General features: G+C 36.8%; 1 protein-coding gene across 2 annotated transcripts in view; it reads left to right on the top strand.

The window, feature by feature from the left end:
• The window catches only part of LOC126757001 (cell adhesion molecule Dscam2), a 169,031-nt gene that overhangs the window by 92,368 nt on the left and 55,587 nt on the right, over nt 1-21,076 (top strand). The window contains exons 6-8 of one of the 2 annotated variants that reach the window (XM_050470543.1): nt 3,472-3,595; nt 18,038-18,882; nt 18,944-19,105. In XM_050470543.1, coding sequence (XP_050326500.1) covers nt 3,472-3,595; nt 18,038-18,882; nt 18,944-19,105 — 1,131 coding nt within the window. Of the gene's footprint in view, nt 1-3,471; nt 3,596-17,655; nt 17,741-18,037; nt 18,883-18,943; nt 19,106-21,076 lie in introns of those variants that run through there. The other variant, XR_007666670.1, reaches the window with a different exon arrangement.

Below are 21,076 nucleotides of genomic sequence, written 5' to 3'. Positions count from 1 at the left end.
GCATCGAGAAGTGGAACTTCCCGAATCCTTACTTCTTCAACTGAAAAAAGAAGGACTACTATAAAGAAAAATTTTAAAACCGCCAAGCGCACTCTCAAGTTTTCACAGAAGAGAACACAGCAGGCTTAAAAAGAAAACCTCATAAAAATGATGAATTTCTAATGGATTCCCTCCTGATGATGAAGGTTACCTTGAATCCCGGGCAGATGATTTAGAGACACACAAAATAACTGATGATGATAATTTGACTGTGGGAGACTACGTTCTGTGTTCAAAAAACATCAAAAACACCGTTTTCTATGTCAAAATCAGATAGAAACGTTTGGCAACTGCATTATAACATCAAATTTTTCCGAAAGACATCTCCTTCAAGCATGGCTTTTGTTAATCCAGATTGAAGATTTGGCTATAATTATGCGCAGTGAAATAGAGCTGAAGTTGCCAGTTCCTGAAAATCCTGCTTCAACTTCACGGTGTCGTACAAAATACATTTTTAAACTGGACTTATCAAAGTATTATATAAAATAATTTTTTATCAAAACTTATAATTCATTTCCTTTAAATTTTTCTTTTCTTTTAATTCAAAACTTGTAACTGAAATATTTTTTGCTTTCCAAAATTAAAATAAAATGAGTTTATATACAAAATGCTGTTTTATTTTAATTTAATGTAGGTGTCAAATGCTCCCCTCCTAAAGTCAAATAAACCCCGTGACAGGGGCACATTTGACAAAATAAAACTGTAAATTAAAGTGTAAAAGGGAGTCGCTGAAAAAAAAACTCCGGCAATATTATAAAGCTGAATAATTGCTCTAAAGCAGGTAACAACTTATTTTATGATAATTCAAACACATTTCGAGAAATTTTATTTCAAAAAAAAGGTGTCAAAGGTACCCCAGTTTCCCCTACATTTTTCGGACGGCGGCCAGGATGCAGGTCGCAATTTTTATTGAAAATAAAAAATTCAAAGAGATTCATATTTTCTAATAATTCATCTCCTAGTTAAACTAAAAAAATTCAAAAAAAAAAGTGTAAAATTTAAAATTTTATTAAAAATTTAATAAGTAGTGGCTTTTGATCAAAAGAATTTTACTTTATGCTGTTTAAAAAAATATGTTAAAACTTGACTTTTCTTAATATTTTTTTTAGTTTAAATATAAGATAATTTTATGTCAATGATAATAAACTTTGCCCTAATTCCATACGACGTTTAGTTTTTTTTTCTATCCTGCCCGCCAATTAAGAATAATCGTAAAAATGAAAAACCGAGAAATCACGCTTCAAAGTTTTCGCTTTTTGCCTAAGCGCTCATATATATACATACATAGTGTAAGAAAAATAAAAGTTGGAATAACTTATTAACGAAATTCCATGAAATAGATAAAAATGCTACATTAGAAATAAATTCCAAGAAATGTTCCGCTTGCCTGTCGCACATGTTAACTCTGTGAAGAACGGACGCAAAATGGATTTGTGTGTCGTGTATGGGCAAACGAATTCATACCGATCGAACGCACTTGTGTGCTCGTGTGTGGGCACTATCGATCTTATATGGAAGCATTTTGTATCCTTAGAAGCTAAAAATGATAATTTATTTTGATAAACATTTGAAAATCCAACATTCAGGCTTTTCAAAATAAATATTTTTGCAGACCTTGACGTTAACATCGTTTGGTGTTTCTAATATTTCAGAACCTGTGGGCTCAGTAGCACCTAAAGTTGAGATTAAAGACAAAGCCGGCATATTTTTAGGGAAACTTAGCGAGTCTCTAGCTTTGTTATGCCCTGCTCAATCATATCCGGTGCCTCTATACAGGTATATAGTACGAAAAATACATCGTAAGTTTTTGTGAAAAGTTTAAATATTTTTATTGATCGCTAAAAGTGTTTCATGCGTTCATAGATAAAGTAACGTAATAAAATAGTCGTATAATAATATTTGTTATGCGTAAATTCGAGATTTAAATGGATTTTCATAAAATTAGTGTTGACCATACTTTGGTTGGTGATATATTTATTAAATCTATAATTTTTGACTAATGTAAATAAATCTTTGTTAACGGCGTATTTAGACACGATTTTAAATTATCAGCTGACCAACATTCAGGTTTCCAGAGACCTTTAAAAATTTGCCTATTGAAGTAATACTAAAAAACAAACATATCAATACGTTTTTCTAGAACCTGTCGGCAGCGTTGCGCCAAAAGTTAATAAAAATGATGAATTCAGTCACGATCGTGTGTCAGAAAATCAGACGGTTGCATTAAAATGTCCAGCACAATCATATCCAGTACCGATTTATAGGTTCGTTGAAACTTTCACCAGAAGAGAAATTTAAGAAAAATGTTAAAGATAAAGATAAAGCAGTGTAAATGAGTTTTAAACTAAAAATAAACTTTGTACGCTGCAGAAAAACGGAATTCAATCAGCTGTTTTTTGTACAAATTGATCTCAACATTCAGTATTGTTTTTAACCTAGGCGTCACTTCGTTAAATATTTTAGATAATTTTGGTTTTAACTTCTTATAGAACCAATTGGTAGCGTTGCACCACGTGTCAGTCGAAAAGATGAAATCAATTATGATCGCATAAGGGTTAATCACACAATTGCGATACAATGCCCGGCTCAGTCATATCCAGTGCCAGCTTATAGGTGCGTTATCAGTTATAATTAGTTATAAAACATATTGCTTTTTTAATAAAATTTTGAACCCATTAAAATACTCTTCCCAGCATTCTGTTATAGTTTTTGATCAAACTAACTGTCATATAGTTTAAGTACCGGAAAATGTAAATTTTTCTCGATTTAGAACCCGTCGGTAGTGTTGCGCCACGCGTTAATAAAAAAGATGGCTATAATCATGACAGCATCGTGCAAAATCATAGCCTGGCGATTATGTGTCCTGCACAAGCATATCCAGTGCCAATTTATAGGTGAGGGAATGAAGGTTTAAAGTGTTCGTTTGATATTACTTTGAAATTTCTAATTCATATTCAGTTGGGGTTAACCTATCCTTGATCTCATAAAAAGCCCAACAAAATTTCTGTAAATTTAAAAATTTTAAGCGAACATAGTGGGAGGTTTACTGATGAGAAGAGTTCAATAATTTAATGTTATCGATTATTGAATATCAGCAATGTTAGCTAGTGCCTAGAGGTTCATGTAAATTGAGTTACATACGTATACAATGGTTGCTACTAGAATTTTAATGATTTTTTTTTTTAATTTTTTTAACAGAAAAATTTTAGTTTTGAAAAATTTCGGCATTAAAAAATTAGAAACCAAGTGCAGAATTGATTTTTTTTTTATTATTTTTAAATATTGAAGATTTACTTTAAATGCTTCCAGCTCATTTTGAAATTTTTACCTTCAACATTCAGGCAACAAAAATTATTAATCCTACAAATAAGAAGCTTTTAAGTGCGCATAAACTACAACAGTATTACTTCCAAACAAATTTTCTATCATCAGAACCCCTCGGCAGTGTTGCACCAAAAGTTAGCATAGCCGCACAACTACAAAATGCCGGTGTTAAAAGTCATTCAAGCGTTGCGCTCTTTTGTCCAGCACAATCATTTCCGGTACCAGCTTACAGGTATTACAACTAGCTTAAAGTGTGTAGTTAATATTGATGACAATTTAAACATTGATGTTGAGGCTTCAACCAAGCGATTGATTCTTAAAACTTTTGTAGTGAACACAAAGTTTTCGCTAAGCTAAGCGCTCTTTAATTATTCATGGCAGTTTTCAAACTTAAAACATACCCTAACAGATCTTGTTGTAAAATTATTGTTTTCGTTTTGTAGAACCCGTTGGTAGTGTTGCACCAAAGATAAGCGTAGGCGATAGACGTAAGGACGCTGAGGCGCGCATCGAAACGTCGTTGAGCATATTTTGCCCGGCACAGTCGTACCCTGTGCCAGCGTTTAGGTAATGTTGCAAGTGAAAAAGTTAATCTAAATTGTAATTAAAAATAAACACGGCTCTGACTGCATTAAAAAAATGTCAGTCTTTACAATAAACCAACGTCCGGCAGTTTTCTCTGTTGTTTTTTCCAATCGCTTGATAAACATGTTTGATATTTTGTAGAACCTGTGGGCAGCGTAGCACCAAGAATTAATCTTATAAATCGGCGTAATGACGCTGAAGCGGCCATCGGCGATACATTGAGTATATTTTGTCCAGCACAAGCGTATCCGGTACCTCTATTTCGGTAAAAATATGCGGCACTTAATTTAAAAAACCAAAAAAAAAAATATTATTAATGAAGTCATGAGCTCATCGTTTTTTGTTGAAAAATCCCACAGTTCGTTTTTTGGAGAGGGCAATGTTTAAAAACTCAAAACAAAATTTCGAAAAAAGTCAAACATTTTTAACTTGGATTCCAACATTCTGCAGTTTATATAATTTTTTGGTGGGTAATATTCCGTCATTAAAATTGTTATAATCCTTTAGAACCCGTAGGCAGCGTTGCACCGAAAATCAGTGTTGGAGAACGTCTGCGTGATGCCGGTGCCAAATTGGGTATGACATTTACGCTTTTCTGTCCAGCACAGTCATATCCAGTGCCAAACTACAGGTATAATCAAGTTCACATCATTAGATTTACCTCAAAAAACTTAAATTTATAGCTAAAGTCCACTTAATTAGATATTCAGGCAGTTTTCACAAGTATATCAATTTATTTAGTTTACTTAATTCCTGACTATTTACTATAGAACCCGTTGGCAGCGTGGCGCCAAAAATAAGTGTTGAAAATCGTTTAAAAAATGCAGAGGCACAAATTAATCGAAGCTGCACATTATTTTGTCCAGCGCAATCTTATCCAGTGCCGTTATTTCGGTAATTGTTTATTTAGAAAATTCAGTATAACCTCTGAATAATACGCAGCTTTACCTAAATTCCAACATTCAATGCCTTTTTTGTGTATTTTATTTCATATGCATATGTATGTATGTGTATACAACTTTTTTCTCAGAACCCGTAGCTAGTGTGGGTCCAAAAATCAATGCTTACGATGAGTTAACGAAGGTACGCGGCAGAAACGCCACCGATGTAACACTGCTATGTCCAGCACAGTCTTATCCGGTACCACTTTTTAGGTATTGTAACATTTTTTCCCCGTAGCAACGGTTACATTTTTTGTACACACGAAAAACTCCAAAATTCGGGTAGTTTTCAGAAATCTATTATACTACATTTATATATTTTAGTATTTAATAATATAATTCTTTAATTTTAGACAAATATTTTCTAAAATTTCAAGTAAATATTATCTTTGTTGTCTTTAGAGCCCGTTGGTAGCGTGAGTCCTCGCCTTACTTCCGGTGATAAAACTAGAAATGTAGATATTGCCTTGGGCGGTAGTCAGACAATGCTTTGTCCAGCTCAAGCCTATCCAGTGCCGATGTTTAGGTAATGAATTTGTCACTAAAGTGAGGCTGTGTGTTTAATATTTATCTAATTACAATAGTTTTTAAAAGCTCAGTCGTTAATATTGAAAATTAAGATGGCAGTTTTCAAGTTATTCTACTGGCATAAGTACTTTGTCGTTCGCATCTCACTTTTTTTTTTTTGATATTTCAAAATTGCAGAACCTATTAGTGGCGCTGCACCACGTGTTGCCCTCATACAAAAAACTGGCATAGAGTTTGTACAACTCGGCGGCTCACTGGGTATCCTGTGTCCGGCACAGGGTTATCCAGTCCCAACTTATCGGTAAGCAGAACTCATGGCTTCATTAGCGGCACTCTTGTAGCAGCAGTATTGAAGCTTGCTATAAATTTAAGAACTTGATTATATTAATTTACGAATGTTTCCCAAAATAAAGCTTGTTTTAGTTCTCAAAACTTTAGCAAGTTTACAACACGGATCGAAAAGTTTTAGCTTGATTGGATTTTCATTCGAACACACTTTCAAAGTTTTTTGAGATTAAAAGTATGGAAGATCTCTAACATCTAATATCTCTGGTCTAGTAGTAACTTTATTACGTATTGGGATGTGTTTTTCATTTGTTTGCAACAAAGATTTTGAAGCAAATTATATAATATTCAGGCAGTTTTGAATATACCATTGTTTGTTTAATAAACGTCAATTACTTAAATAAATGCATAATTTTAGAACCGGTGAGCAGTACAGTACCAAAGGTATCCTCACTTTCTAAATTCGATGTAAAAAGTTATCATTTGGGAAGCACTTTTGCATTATTGTGTCCAGCGCAAGGTTTTCCGGTACCGGTGTTTAGGTAATTATACTCTCGCAACAAAGTTGCTAAGGAGAGTATTATAGTTTTGTTTACATAACGGTTTTTTGTAAGTCCTAAAACTAAAATAGTCAGATATAGGGTTGTACATAGCAAAGTGATCAGGGTGACGAGTAGAGTTGAAATCCGTATGTCTGTCTGTCCGTCCGTCCGTCCGTCCGTCTGGCGTGGCGTCGCCCACTTATGGACCAAAAACTATATCTCAGGAACTACTAGACCGATTTCAATGAAATTCGCTTTATAATATTTTCTTAACACCCTGATGACATGTACGAAATATGGGTGAAATCGGTTCACAACCACGCCTTCCAATATAACGCTATTTTGAATTCCATTTGATGCCTTCTTTGTATAATATATATGTACATTAGGAACCTATGATGATAGCGGAATAAAGCTTTACACAAATACGGTATTTGAAAAATATGTAAATGACGGATAATGAAATCTCGATTATCACTTTATCATGCGAGAGTATAAAGTGTTCGGTGGCGGTGTTGTGTGTTAAAGGTTAGGCTAGTCTGGTCCTTTGCGATACCATACGGTGCTCCGTAATGAAGTCCATGAGAAGTAATCCGCCTTTAGGATGCCTGCTTTTGATTTAATTTGTGGCCCCACTGGCGATACCTCTTCAAACACTCATACCATTGGGCCCCCCAAATGCTTGAAGCGCAGCCTTGCCAATGCAAGGCAAGTGCACAAACAATTACCCATTGTTTCCCAAGTGCCTTGCTCTTAACGTTTTCTGCAGTCTTCTCGATCTGTCAGCCCCCCTTCTGAAGGCGTGTGCCGCCACCATACTATGACCTATGAGTATTCCAATTATTTTCCTACAGTCCCTTCAATCGATTGCCAGTAGGAAATTTGCATGCATATTTCTGATCTACCGTTTAACTTTTGCAGTTTTTGCACCCAGGTAGATCGTCCCATCGAATTTTGATATTCCTTGCCATGCTTTTGTCCAGATCCTCGCATAAACAATACCTGTATTGTCCAATGTTGATCATGTTTTCTGGTGACAGCCATATAACACTCTTGGCAGTCTTGTACATATTTTTATTGCCCTCGCTGCCTTTGTAACCTGGCATGCAATAGAGTTGAAATCGCTTGGTTCAGGCGACACTCTTCACTGCTGCCTTGCTTTTCAAGATATTTATGGGCGACATACGACAGGAGGTTGAAGCCTTGATTGTTGCAATTGAAAAGTGGGATCTTGTATTCGGTGCTTGCCAAACCGCCGTTACCATGGGTTCTACCAATGTAAATTAAAAAGATTAAAGAATTTGTAAACGCTACTTAGGTTAGGTAAGAGGGCTGATCAGAGATCGCACGTGAACTGATAATGTAGTCCTTTTTGAAGCCATTGAAAATAAGAACTCCCTTGTTCGGACTTACAGATTGGCAAAACGCTTTGTAGCCAATACAAATTTACAAAGGCGCTTAACTTGCGCCCGTTGTCTAAGTCTTGACCTCCTCCTGTCCCGGGACAGTCAAGAAGGAACCGATAATGATTCTAGGGTGCCTTTCCTTGCTAGCTTATCAACTTTGCAATTACCTGCGATTCCACTGTGGCCCGGCACCCATAACAGTCTAATCACAAATACTCTCGCTGAGCCCTAAATATTTCACTGTATCCGCCGGTTGCAGACGAATACCTCCTACTTGCGCCAATGGTGCCACCGGGATCTTATATCTTCTGCTGAGTAAAACCATTTCTGCTTTATTTGGGTTGATGGCGAATTTTGTTACAACGCTGAGATACCCCTGCGCCGCGATCCTCTAGTTTTTTGAGCAGGTCGTTAACGACTAGGATCCATAGAAGAGGAGGAAGAATCCCACCCTGTGGGGTTTCCCTCACATTTCGCTCTGCCCCACGCTACTTGCTCTACCAAAAATTTTATGACATTCATGCAGTTTTCAAGTGAAAATTTCCTATATTTTTCTTTCATTGTAATTTTCGAATAAATGTTATTACAATTTGCACAGAACCTGTTTCCAGTACGGCACCCAAAGTGCCACCAGTTAGCGCACGCCCATTAAGTGTGGCTCACCACTCAAGCATTTCGATTTTATGCCCTGCACAAGGCTACCCAGCGCCAAACTTTCGGTAAGCAATGAAGAAGATTTCAAGAAATTTGAAAATTCTTTTAATATGGAGACTTCAGGCAGTTTTTTCTATACTTAAGTATATCAAATGTGTGTTAAGGGGTTATATCCAGCTTTCGTTAATTTTTTAAGAAGCTTTTTTATTAGAAAATATTGAATAATAAAAAATGCAAATTAGAGCATTTAATGTGTTTTAATAAGGATTGATTGTAACTATTTTTAAAGTCCCTGATACTGTGGATGAACTCCGAAAAATCTTGTGCGGCGGTGAAAAAGATGTTTATGCTTAAACCATCATTACCTGAAATACTAAGAAGGCCGTGTGAAATTTTAAAGTCAATTGGTTCTGCCGCTCTAGGAACCGACAGCGCTTAAAGTTTTGAAAGCCTATTACTACTAAGTTACAAAATTCTTACAAACACGCTCATATCTCCGAAACCATTTGCAAGATAAAATTTTCGGAGAATTTCCTTTAATATGTACACATACATATTTAAATTGTCAAATGGATATAACCCCTTAAATAATATATTTAAACTCTAGTGACATGGAGTTGGTTTTATCGATTAACGATAAATTCGAATGCTCTAAAATTCCATTTATATTTGTTAGTTATGTGTTACGAAGAAATTAAAATTTCCTTGCTATACTTTTGCAGAACCTGTTTCTAGCTCGCCACCAAAAATTAATGCGCTCACCTATAAACCAAATATTGTCGAGTCAAATGCGGAAACAGCAATACTCTGTCCGGCGCAAGGCTACCCAGCACCTAGTTTTAGGTTAGCTATCCCAATTTTTACCTTTTATTTAAGTTGAAACAGATTGAATTTGTTAAGGAATTTCTATTTTGTATTCCAAAAAATCATTCAGGCAGTTCTCAACACCAAATAAATTTAAACATTCAATAAATTACTATTTTTTATATCTAAAATATAGAACCCGTTTCAAGTACTGCTCCGCGCATACCTTCAATAATGAGTAAACCCTTAAATATGGCGCATGGAAGTAGTGTTTCATTACTTTGCCCTGCGCAGGGATTTCCGGCACCTAATTTTAGGTAATACACATTGAATGCCACTAAAATTAATTTTACATTTTAAAATCAAAAAATGTTTTTAAATATTATTATTTTCAAGTTGAGGCAAATATAATGAGTTCTGATAACGTATAACAAAAATATATGCCAGAAAGTGAAATTTTTAATAATTTATGGCCGCTCACAGCCCCAACATTCATGCAGCATTGTAAAGCCTTCTGCTAATATTTTTATATTGATTTTTTAGAGCCGATTTCAAGTACCGTTCCACGCACTCCATCCCTAGTGCAAAAACCTTTGGAATTACGCGCCAACAGCGATTTATCTTTGCTCTGTCCGGCACAGGGTTATCCGGCGCCAAATTTTCGGTGAATACATACATATGTACATAGTTTTCAAATCATTAAAAATAAGTATAAAGGCCGATGTATTGTTTTCAAGTAAATCAATAAACCAGGCTAGTTGTACGAATTTCAAAACACTTCAGGCAGTTTGCTTGCGTCATACTTATGTGTGACGTGGGTTTTGGTTGCATATTTATTGCGTTGCATTTGAGAGTCGCAACGGAATTTTTTATTGAATAAAGAAACGTTTTTATTTCTGTTAATTTAGAACCTGTTGGCGGTAAAGCGCCAACATTGCTCTCGCACGACATGCGTCGCTCATGGAACGAGCGCATGCAGGGACGTGATTTAGCTATATTTTGTCCAGCGCAGGCGTATCCAGTGCCAACATTCAGGTGCAAAATGCATTTACGCTATTTATTACATTTATTTGTGTTGGAAATTTATGATTGATAATTTTATTCATAGAGCCTGTCAGTGCAAAAGCGCCTACACTATCCGTTGATACCAAATGGTCGGGTATAGAGCGACGCCAGAATGCTAGTTTTGCTATACTCTGTCCGGCGCAGGCATATCCAGTGCCGGCTTATAGGTTAGATATACCCAAAAATACATATTTAGTAAATTTGGTGAAAATATAAGTTATGAAGTTTGTATGGACTATCTAAATTTTTTAGTGCACAGCAACAGTTATCGATTATCGAAAGTCCGTGTTGTATAAATGTACTATTTCTGTGTTCCTACTGAGTCAGAAGGCGCAAAATTCTGATATACTATACAAAGTAATGAGATTCATTAATACGTACAACACAATTTTTTCATTAATATTTTTATACAAAACCAATTCCTATAACCGGACATTGGTAAGTTCCAAAATCATCACGGGCAATATTTTGGTAACATTTCGTTCAAATTATCTCTGATAAAGGAACAAGTTTTCATAAAAGGTGTCAAGAAAATTGTGGACAATTTATAGTTACCAGGTTTTAAAATTCTTCTTATTATTATTATTCTTTTTTACGACAATTTTTTTAAGAACAATACTTACCATATATGGACATCTCCCTTAGCTAGGCAAAATCACTGTGATGGTGGGTGTTCGGTTATGAGGAATTTCATTGTATAATATCTATGATTTATTTTATTGACTTGTTATAATTGAGGAAATTATCCCTTTCCGATTAAAAAAAATAAATAAATACTAATTTAACGAGCCTCGACTTGGAAAATGTCGTGTGAGGCGATCGTTACATTCATTCATGAATTCCAGTACAACAACTAAATGCATGTACAATCGCTTGCACTTAAAATAAGCGCTCGGTAATGTGGAATAAGTACACAAACATATTTATATGTACGGATACATACGAATATGTACGAATACATACATATATATGATGGTTGTGTCGATGGCTTCATGACAACTGCCCACAATGTCTTCTGGAGTCTGTCTGCACAGATAAAGTAGAACAAAGCAAAAGTAAACAAAGCGCAAAGGCAAGCGTAAAGTAAAAGCCGATAAAAAAATTGTATCTACCAAACGCAACGACTCCGTTTGAAGTCGCACAAAAAACCAAAAGCCGCAAAACGTACGCTTTTGTTTACAAACCCATACCACAAAACACAGTACCAATCACAAAAACAAGAACAACATGATTTGTGGTTTATTTGCGCCGCGTAAATGTGTGTCATTAAACAAACTGTTCATACAGCTGTTCGATGGTACATATCAGTTGACGCACTCGCACGGTTGCATGCAACTTACTGTCCCTTTCACATAATGCATGCCGGCAATGCGCATGTGCGCTCCGCGTCAAAAATTTCCCAAAACAATTACCCCTAATCGGCGAACATGTGTTTTGCTCGCCATATTCGTAAGCAGTCAGCAGTCATCTCGCTTACACACTGCTGCCTGTTGCTGCGGCGGACTGTTTTTGTAATTTTGTTTTGATTACGCTTTTCTATTTAGAAACTGCAAACAAAAGATAATGTAAAAAACTGGTTTTCTGCGTGCGCACGCTAGAACGTAACGGCGATAGAAGTTTCAATTGTTGCTGCTGTCACTTTTCAACGTGCATACTGCTCTACGCAGCTATTTATGAATGAATCGGATCGCTCGCTGCAGCGTGTCGCGTCGCTGCACATCTACGCTGCGTTGTGAGTAATCGTCGGGTCACGTTTTTGGGTCACCGACCTCTTACTGATATGTTGGCAGCGTTCGCTTGTGCGCCACTAGTTGCTGTTACGGTCGTCGTATATGCTCGTCGCAAAGTCATTCAGATTACATATTTTTGTAGTTGCTTTTTATTACCAACTACCAGCATTTTTCTTGTGTTTTCACTTTCATGTGTTTAAAAATTCGCGCGCAATTTAACCATCTAGCTCTTGCCATTTGCCGCTCAATTGTCACTTTCCGTTTATAGTTTTGACATTTGTGTTGCTAGTGTTGTTTTAACCCATATACATGCATACATACATACATACATGTGTACCTACATACATGCAATTGACATTGAACTTTTAAGGGGGTAGCAGACTTACCTTCGTTTGTGTTTCGTTGCTTCATTGTTGTTATACTCCTTTTCATGTAGTTCAGCTGATTGGTTGCTTCGGTTTTGTTCGTCGTTTAACCTTGTTATTTGACCTCAATTGATATTGTCAGTTATCATATTCAAGTTCATGGTTCGCACGCTCTAGTTTTAAGCATAAACTGGGTCAGGCTAAAAATATGTAAGACACGGAATTCATAGTAACTTTGACCTTTGGTCAAGGCTAAAAAATTCGATAATTCAAACAAACTAATTAATCGAAAAATAGTAAGGAGTATGTCGTTAAATGGGCGGCAGTTTTCAATAGCAATTTCAAAGTAAACGTGTATATTTCTTCAAATGCAATAAGTAAGCGCTATAATCATATACCTCTCTAGAACCGGTCGGCGCTAAGCCCCCTACATTTTCGCTGGAGTATAAATTAATTGAAGTGCAAAGACAAGAACATACTGGCTTTGCGTTGCTGTGCCAAGCGCAGGCTTATCCTGTACCCGTAATAAGGTAATGGAAAAAGTAGATGTGTATATAATATTAGGTTAGTTTTTCTAAAGTCACGCTTGTAACCGTTTGATATTTGATTATGTCAGTCTACGGCATTTATACAAGTTGTTCGTTCGTTTCGTCATTCTCTAAAGCCTAGCGACCTTATTTTCATCAATTAAATTAAAAAAAGAAAGAAAAAACGTTAATTTCGGCTGCACGTTAATCTGCTGATACGCTTGACAGATGCATTTCCCATAGTATATAGGGTATAAAAAAATCTCTATCTTGATTTTGATCGGTCAGTCTGTACGGCAACTCTATATATGCTATACCAATCCGTAGTATATGCTATAGTTGTCGGATATCGGCGGTTCCGACAGATGAACAGTATCGCGGGGAGAACAGAAGGTGTGCGAAATTTCAGATCGATACCTCATTATCTGTGGGATTAGTTAGTTTACGTATATACAGATGGCATGGCTAAATCGAATCTGATGGGGTGGGCCTCCAAGGATTTCTTCTGATTGTTACATACTGCGTGGGAAACTCAATATACCCTGTTAAATGCTAACAAAAAATATTTATTAGTTGTTGTATTCCTAAACTCCTTGAGCGTATTTCTGACATGAAAAGGTTTTTTAGAACTCCTAATTGTTTCTAGTGCAGACTGGCACGATAAAGTGTTCTTTGGACAGTACATATATATGTGACCTGGTCTACGGAAAGGGGCCTTTGGTGTCAAAAAAAAAGAGAACAATTAATGAGATAACGAGAAACTGACGATTATTTTTAACAGCTTTTCCCAGAAAACTAGTTTTCGCACGTTAGCCCCCTTTTCGTAGACCAGGTCACATATATTTTATTTTATTATTACTTTTTTTAAGAGCACGACGGCTAAAAAATCGAATAGTAAAACAGTTTACCTTATACGAAATATATCACCTCACATTCAGGAAAATATTTTAAGAATTCGCACTACATTTCTCCATTTGAATAATAAATATTTTTCAGAGCCTATTGGTTCGAAGGCGCCTGCCTTCTCTGGTGAGGTACAAACATTTTCGAGCCGAGCACCAATAAACTCAACTCTAGCGCTTCTCTGTCAAGCTCAAGCGTTTCCAGTGCCCGTATTTAGGTCAGAAGAATGTATTTTGTAAAATAGCAATAAGTTTAAATTTAAATGTTTCCGATTTCACGACATAACCCAACATTCAGCACATATTTTCAATTAGTAACGACTTTGGATTTCTAATTGCATATATCGATAATTATATTTAGAACCCGTTGGATTTAAAGCACCTGCATTTCCAAGCGTTGCCAGCACGTTCACTATTTATGCAGCTAGTCGTAGTACATTGGCCATGACATGCGAAGCTCAAGCTTTTCCGGTACCTATTTTTAGGTAATAAATGAAAAAAACTGAATTTATAGGAAAAAAAATATAGAAAACTTAATCGTTTCACGTGAAAGTTAAAGAAAACTTAGAGATTAAATTTCGGCCATCGTTTGTTTTATTTATTTCAATTAAGTAATGCGAGAAAATCAACCACCATTCAGCGTGACACCTGCCAACCGGTCTTGTTAATTATTATATTATATTTGAAATCTTGTATGTCTTTCTTTCTAACTTCAGAGCCTGTCGGCGCTAAGGCACCAACATTCTCAAGTGATTCCAAGGGTAGCATTTTTGTACGCTCAGTGAATTCTAGCTTTGCGCTTTTGTGTCAGGCACAAGCTTTTCCTGTGCCAATTATAAGGTAAAGATTTCATAAGCAAAAGCTTGAAAATAAAAGGCTATCAGGTTAAAATTCCTCTGTATTCGGGCAGTTCTCATATTATACTTGATTCTCATATCTAATATTTTGACAATTACAAATTTTTAGAACCCGTTGGAGCTAAAGCTCCCACTTTCTCCACCGATTCCAGCTCATTTTCATATACACGCAGTGTCGGACAAAGCTTTGCATTGCTTTGTCAAGCTCAAGCTTTTCCAGTGCCTATAATAAGGTTAGTTTGGCTTCGATTTATCTGAAAGAAAAAAAAATTAATGAGATTAAGTGTAAAGGACTTTATATATTTTAAAAAAATTGAGTGTAATGACTTTATACATATATTAAAATATTTTAGGCAGTTCTCAATTGTTGAAATTTATATAATTTGAGTATGTTTTATATATTGCAATTAAAATGCTTTTACATTCATAGAACCCGTTGGTGCTAAAGCTCCCACCTTTCCCACTGTTTCGAAAATAAGCACACTTATGGGTAAAAGTTTCTGTGACATAGTGCTTTTATGTCAAGCTCAAGCGTTTCCAGTGCCGCTGACAAGGTAACGATTTTATAAAATTTAAAACTCTCGTTCCGGGACATTCAGGCAAAATTCATACAGTTAATTTTTTGTTAAAAATTAGATTGAATTTTTGACAATTGATTTAAATTTTTAAAGAACCACTTGGTGCCAAAGCTCCGGCATTTCCAACCGCTTTAAAAAGCGGCACATTCGTTGAGAAGCAAGGCAAAGATCTTGTGCTGTTATGTCAAGCGCAGGCGTATCCGGTGCCTTTGTTTAGGTAAAGAGCTTTAAGCTAATTGTCATATAAAGTGTTTTAAAATTGTTTAAAAGCTCCCAACAGGCAGTTTTCATGTGTTTGTTAGCCAAAATGTATTACATTTTATATTTTTCTCATTTTCAAGAACCACTTGGTGCTAAAGCGCCCGCTTTTCCCAACTTAGCGAAAAGCAGCACTTTTGTGGAAGCTCAAGGCAAAGATTTAGTGCTCCTGTGTCAAGCTCAAGCCTATCCCGTGCCATTATTTAGGTATACCTGCAAAGTAAACCTTTTCTTTTAGTTTCGCATTACAATGCAGGCAGTAGTCCTTCACTACAAAAAGCTCTTTTCATAAATTTTATATTTAAACACCATTTCCTTTTCAATATATTCATGTAGAACCGGTAGGCGCTAAGGCTCCTACGTTCTCAACAGACTCAAATGTTTTCTCCTATATACGCGCCGTAGGACAAAGCTTTGCACTTCTGTGTCAAGCTCAAGCTTTTCCGGTGCCGATAATAAGGTATTAGTGACTTAGTGTTTAGATAAAGACTTATGTTGATATGATTTTCGCTAAGGGGCTCCACCACACTACTAACTGGTTCTGCAAATTTGTGATTAATATTATTAAAAAATTTTGGATGATTAAATAATCTTTAAAGTTATTCTGTATTTACTTCAATTTATTATAATCCAACTTTTTTAGAACCTGTTGGCGCAAAAGCTCCCACATTTTCCAATGACTTGAAAAGTTTTACATTTTCGCGCAACTTTGGTCAAAGTTTTGCTTTGTTGTGTCAAGCTCAAGCGTGGCCTGTGCCTATTAAAAGGTAGTTAAAGCAACAGAATATTTTTTAAACTTTTTTTTTGTTTATTTAAAAAAGCTTTAATAGGAAAGATCTAAAAACAGATATCACTATAAGTTTCCCAACAAAGGTCATTATTAATCTGATATACATACAATACATTATTTTTTCATCACTTGTAGAGCCTGTTGGTGCAAAAGCTCCTACATTCTCTGGTGAATCTAAAAGCTTTACATTTGTAAAAGAAATTGGACAGAGTTTTGCTCTATTGTGCCAAGCACAAGCCTTTCCCGTACCTATAATAAGGTTAGTTTTGTGGAAAAGCATACGCTGAAAACTTTTTAATATTAGTATATAAATCGGTTACAAGTATCTAGGGAGCTTTTAATTAACCATGTTCACAATCAATTGTTAACTCTCAGGCAGTTTTCAGTGAAGAAAGATACTTTTCAAAATCTAAACAAATTATCTCCTCATATAAAGATAAAAGTTTGCAAAAAGCTTTTAAATAAATTTTAATTTTTTGTAGAACCCGTTGGTAGCGTGGCACCCAAAATATCGGGTGGTCGTCTGCAAGAAGTAACTAAAGAGGCCAGCTATAGCGTAACTATGCTCTGTCAGGGACAATCCTACCCAACACCTGTTTTTCGGTAAAAATAAAATCTGAGATTTGAGAACAGTTTTTTAGTTTTTTGTCAGAAAAATTTACAGTCTACTTGGCTAGAACCCTGCCAAACCGGTCTGTAAATACATACTATCAAACATCAGGCGGTTACTGCTTTATTTCTATTTTATTTTCCTTTTTGTAAGACGGTAAAAATTATATTTCTTTTTCCACTAGAGCCTATTGGCAGCGTCGCACCAACCGTTTCCGGCGATCGTCTGCAAGAACATACAATGCGCCTAGGCGCCAGCTTTGCCATACTTTGTCAGGCTCAAGCATATCCAATGCCGCTATTTAGGTAAAATGTTGGTATGATTAGAAACAATTCAGGTAGTTTATCCGATATACTTGTACTGCATTTGTAGATGTGTCTTCTGACTTTATTTCTTTTATAGAACCCGTTGGTCATGTAAAACCACGCATTGCTATTAAAAGTATTGAGATTAATGAAGTGCCTTTGGGCGGTACTTTTGTTGGTCACTGTCCAGGTCAAGGCTACCCAGTGCCGGTTTATAGGTACATATTTGAGAATATAAATTTTAAACGTTGTTCTTGCAGATTTCTAATATACTCTTGCAAAAATATTCCATACTCTGAAACTGGGTGCTTTAGATAAAAGTTATAATTTGTCTCTATTTTCTCTCAGTTCTAGAAGTTTCTGCTAAATTTTTACTTTTAGGCAATATCCAGTAGAAAGAAAGTTTATCTTGCCTCTTGAGTATAAGCTTTCACGATCTTCATAAACCCTTTCAAAGCTCTTAGAGCGTACGTAGCTGATTTTATTCATGTTCTCGTCGACGATTTTATAATGTGTGTTCCTTTTCGTTAGGTCGTACTAGGCTTTATCGAGGGTCCTAAAAGCAAGTTTACTAAAAAAGCTGGTTAAAAATGAAAAAAAGAGAAATTGAAATGAAATGCTAAGTTATGCAACAAAATTCGTAAGGTAAGTACTTCGTTCAACGCTTAACGCTAAGGTGGGTATATCGTTCCTGTACGTAATTCATGCCAAACATGTTCGTTGTTGCTTTCAAAATTACCTTTAGCTTCATATTAAATTTTGTTGAAGCTTTCGTAACTTTCATCTCATTCGATGGGCTTAGAAAAACGATTTTATTTGATCACCAATGCAAACAACACAGCGCATAGCATAGCATTTCATTTGATTTTTTCATTTTTAACCATCTTCGTGTGCTATTTTAGGTTATGTATATTTTTGTTAACACACCCTTCTCTATTGCAGATGGTATAAGTTCATTGAAGGCACGACCCGCAAACAAGCCGTTATATTAAATGAGCGCGTGAAACAAGTTTCTGGCACATTGATTATTAAGGATGCTGTGGTCGAAGATTCTGGCAAATATTTGTGTGTTGTCAATAACTCAGTTGGCGGTGAGAGTGTAGAAACTGTGCTCACTGTGACCGCACCACTTTCAGCGAAAATCGATCCACCCACACAAACTATTGATTTCGGCCGCCCAGCTGTATTCACCTGCCAATATAGTGGTAACCCAATTAAGACTATCAGCTGGTTGAAGGATGGCAAATCGATTGGACACAGTGATCAGGTATTACGCATCGAATCAGTGAAGAAGGAAGATAAGGGCATGTATCAGTGTTTCGTGCGCAACGATCAAGAATCTGCGGAAGCGAGTGCTGAATTGAAATTAGGCGGCCGTTTCGATCCACCAGTTATACGACAAGCATTCCAAGAAGAGACAATGGAACCTGGGCCAAGCGTCTTCCTCAAGTGTGTTGCTGGCGGTAATCCAACACCTGAAATCTCATGGGAACTCGATGGCAAGAAAATCGCAAATATTGATCGTTATCAAGTGGGCCAATATGTGACAGTAAATGGTGATGTGGTCTCCTATTTGAATATCACATCTGTGCATGCGAACGACGGCGGTCTCTACAAGTGTATAGCGAAGAGCAAAGTTGGCGTGGCTGAACACTCGGCAAAATTAAATGTCTACGGTTTACCCTACATTCGTCAGATGGAAAAGAAAGCTATTGTAGCGGGCGAGACTTTAATTGTAACCTGTCCCGTAGCAGGCTATCCAATTGATTCGATCGTTTGGGAACGTGGTGAGTAGTAGTTAAGTGTTTTTGTGCGTAGTACTTGCTAATATGTCGTCATATTTTCTAGACAATCGCGCTTTACCCATCAACCGCAAACAGAAAGTCTTCCCCAATGGCACTTTGATAATTGAGAATGTGGAACGTAACTCCGATCAAGCGACTTACACTTGTGTAGCTAAGAATGTCGAAGGTTATTCAGCGCGCGGCTCATTAGAAGTACAAGTTATGGGTAAGTTTCATACACATCTTATTGATCATTTGCCTGTACCGTAAAACGAGGAAATGATCCAAATTAAAACACAAAACCGGTATTGTAGTGCAACGGCGAAGCAGTCCAAAAATTCCGTCCGCTAAACTCACAATTGCTACATTAAAAGCAAGCCGTCTGCTAAGAATTGCTTCGTCTTTACACTCAACCGGTAATTTTTTTCTGGCTGAACAAATTGCTAAGATGATTAGGTTAAATGCTCACTGTTAAGCGAGCATCAACGTGGGTTTGTCGTGCTCTCCGGTAAAGCAATATATTGCTAACACTTTATTCCATTTCCATCACCAATTAGTGCCGCCACAAATTGTTCCCTTCGATTTCGGTGAAGATTCGATCAACATGAATGATATGGTCTCGGCCACATGCACTGTCAATAAAGGCGATACACCGATCGATTTGTATTGGACTACAGCGCCGGATCCAAAACTAGGCGGTTCGGGCAAACTGATGACCAACGATGGTATACTAATAACAAAAACAACACAACGTATTAGCATGTTGAGCATAGAGTCGGTACACGCGCGACATCGTGCGAACTATACTTGTGTAGCGCGTAATGCGGCCGGCGAGGCCTATCACACCGCCGAGCTGAGTGTCAATGGTTCGTCGATAAACGAGTTTTAGAAAACCTAGCAAACAATTTTAAAGATTTATGAATTTTATAGGCGAGTAGTTATTACTTTTTTAGGTTCTTTTGCATTTTGGGTTCCTCAGTAATTTAAGCACCGTTGTCCCCTGTGATGTGTAATGTTTTAATGAGGATGTGAGTTATAATATTACAACAATCGAGATAGCAAAATGCTTTTAGTTCAAATGACATTTTGTAAAATTAAATTTCTACTAAATTCCGAAGTTCTTTGGTAAAATTGCCGTTATTCCGCTTTAATCTCTCTAACAACTCACAAGTTCTGCCACTAATTGTACCCTTCGACTTCGGTGAGGTGAGCGTTAACGAACTGGATATGGTATCGGCATCGTGCACTGTCAATAAAGGCGACTTGCCAATAGATGTCGCTTGGACAAAGAATGGCGGACGTGTCTACACGAACGATGGTGTGGTCGTTACAAAAACTAGTCAACGCATGAGCGTTCTGAGCATCGAATCGGTGCGTGCGCGTCATGCTGGCAATTATAGCTGCGTCGCGACAAATAACGCTGGCGTTACCACACATTGGGCTGTGCTGGCGGTTAATGGTTAGCTTTAGCGCTAGAGTCATTTACGTTAATGATTTTACTTGATTTTATTGCTTTACAATTTAATTTGCGCTAACACAGTTGTATACGTTTTCCCACTTGCACACTTTCATTCCCCTCCACTCATGCAGTTTTGCCACAAATTGTGCCATTCGATTTCGGTGAGGAGCGCATCAACGAACAGGATATGGTTTCGGCCTCTTGTACAGTCAATAAAGGCGATCTGCCAATCGATATATATTGGATGAAAAACGGCGGACGAGTCTACACGAATGATGGTTTGATTGTCACACGGAATAGCCAACGGTTAAGTGTATTAAGCATTGAATCTGTGCGTGCGCGTCATGCGGGCAATTATAGCTGTGTGGCGACAAACAATGCGGGCGCAACGCGACAATCCGCCATGTTGGCAGTGAATGGTTGAGAGCGTTATAAACTGTTTTTATTAAATCTAGTATTTTTCTATTATTTCTGCTTTTTGTTTCCTTCCCCCCACCCGCCAATTCAGTCCTACCACAAATCTTGCCTTTCGACTTCGGCGCGCAAAATATTAATGAAATGGATATGGTGTCAGCATATTGCACAGTAAACAAGGGCGATCTACCGCTGGATATTTATTGGACGCGGAATGGTGGACGCGTATTCACAAATGACGGTTTAGTAGTGACACGCAATAGTCAACGCATTAGCGTACTCAGCATCGAATCGGTACGCGCACGCCACGCAGGCAATTACAGC

Source organism: Bactrocera neohumeralis, chromosome 4 (assembly GCF_024586455.1).
Source record: "Bactrocera neohumeralis isolate Rockhampton chromosome 4, APGP_CSIRO_Bneo_wtdbg2-racon-allhic-juicebox.fasta_v2, whole genome shotgun sequence".
Classification (NCBI taxonomy): domain Eukaryota; kingdom Metazoa; phylum Arthropoda; class Insecta; order Diptera; family Tephritidae; genus Bactrocera; species Bactrocera neohumeralis.
Note: the sequence above shows the minus strand (reverse complement) of the source record. Positions and strands in the feature narration are given on the sequence as shown.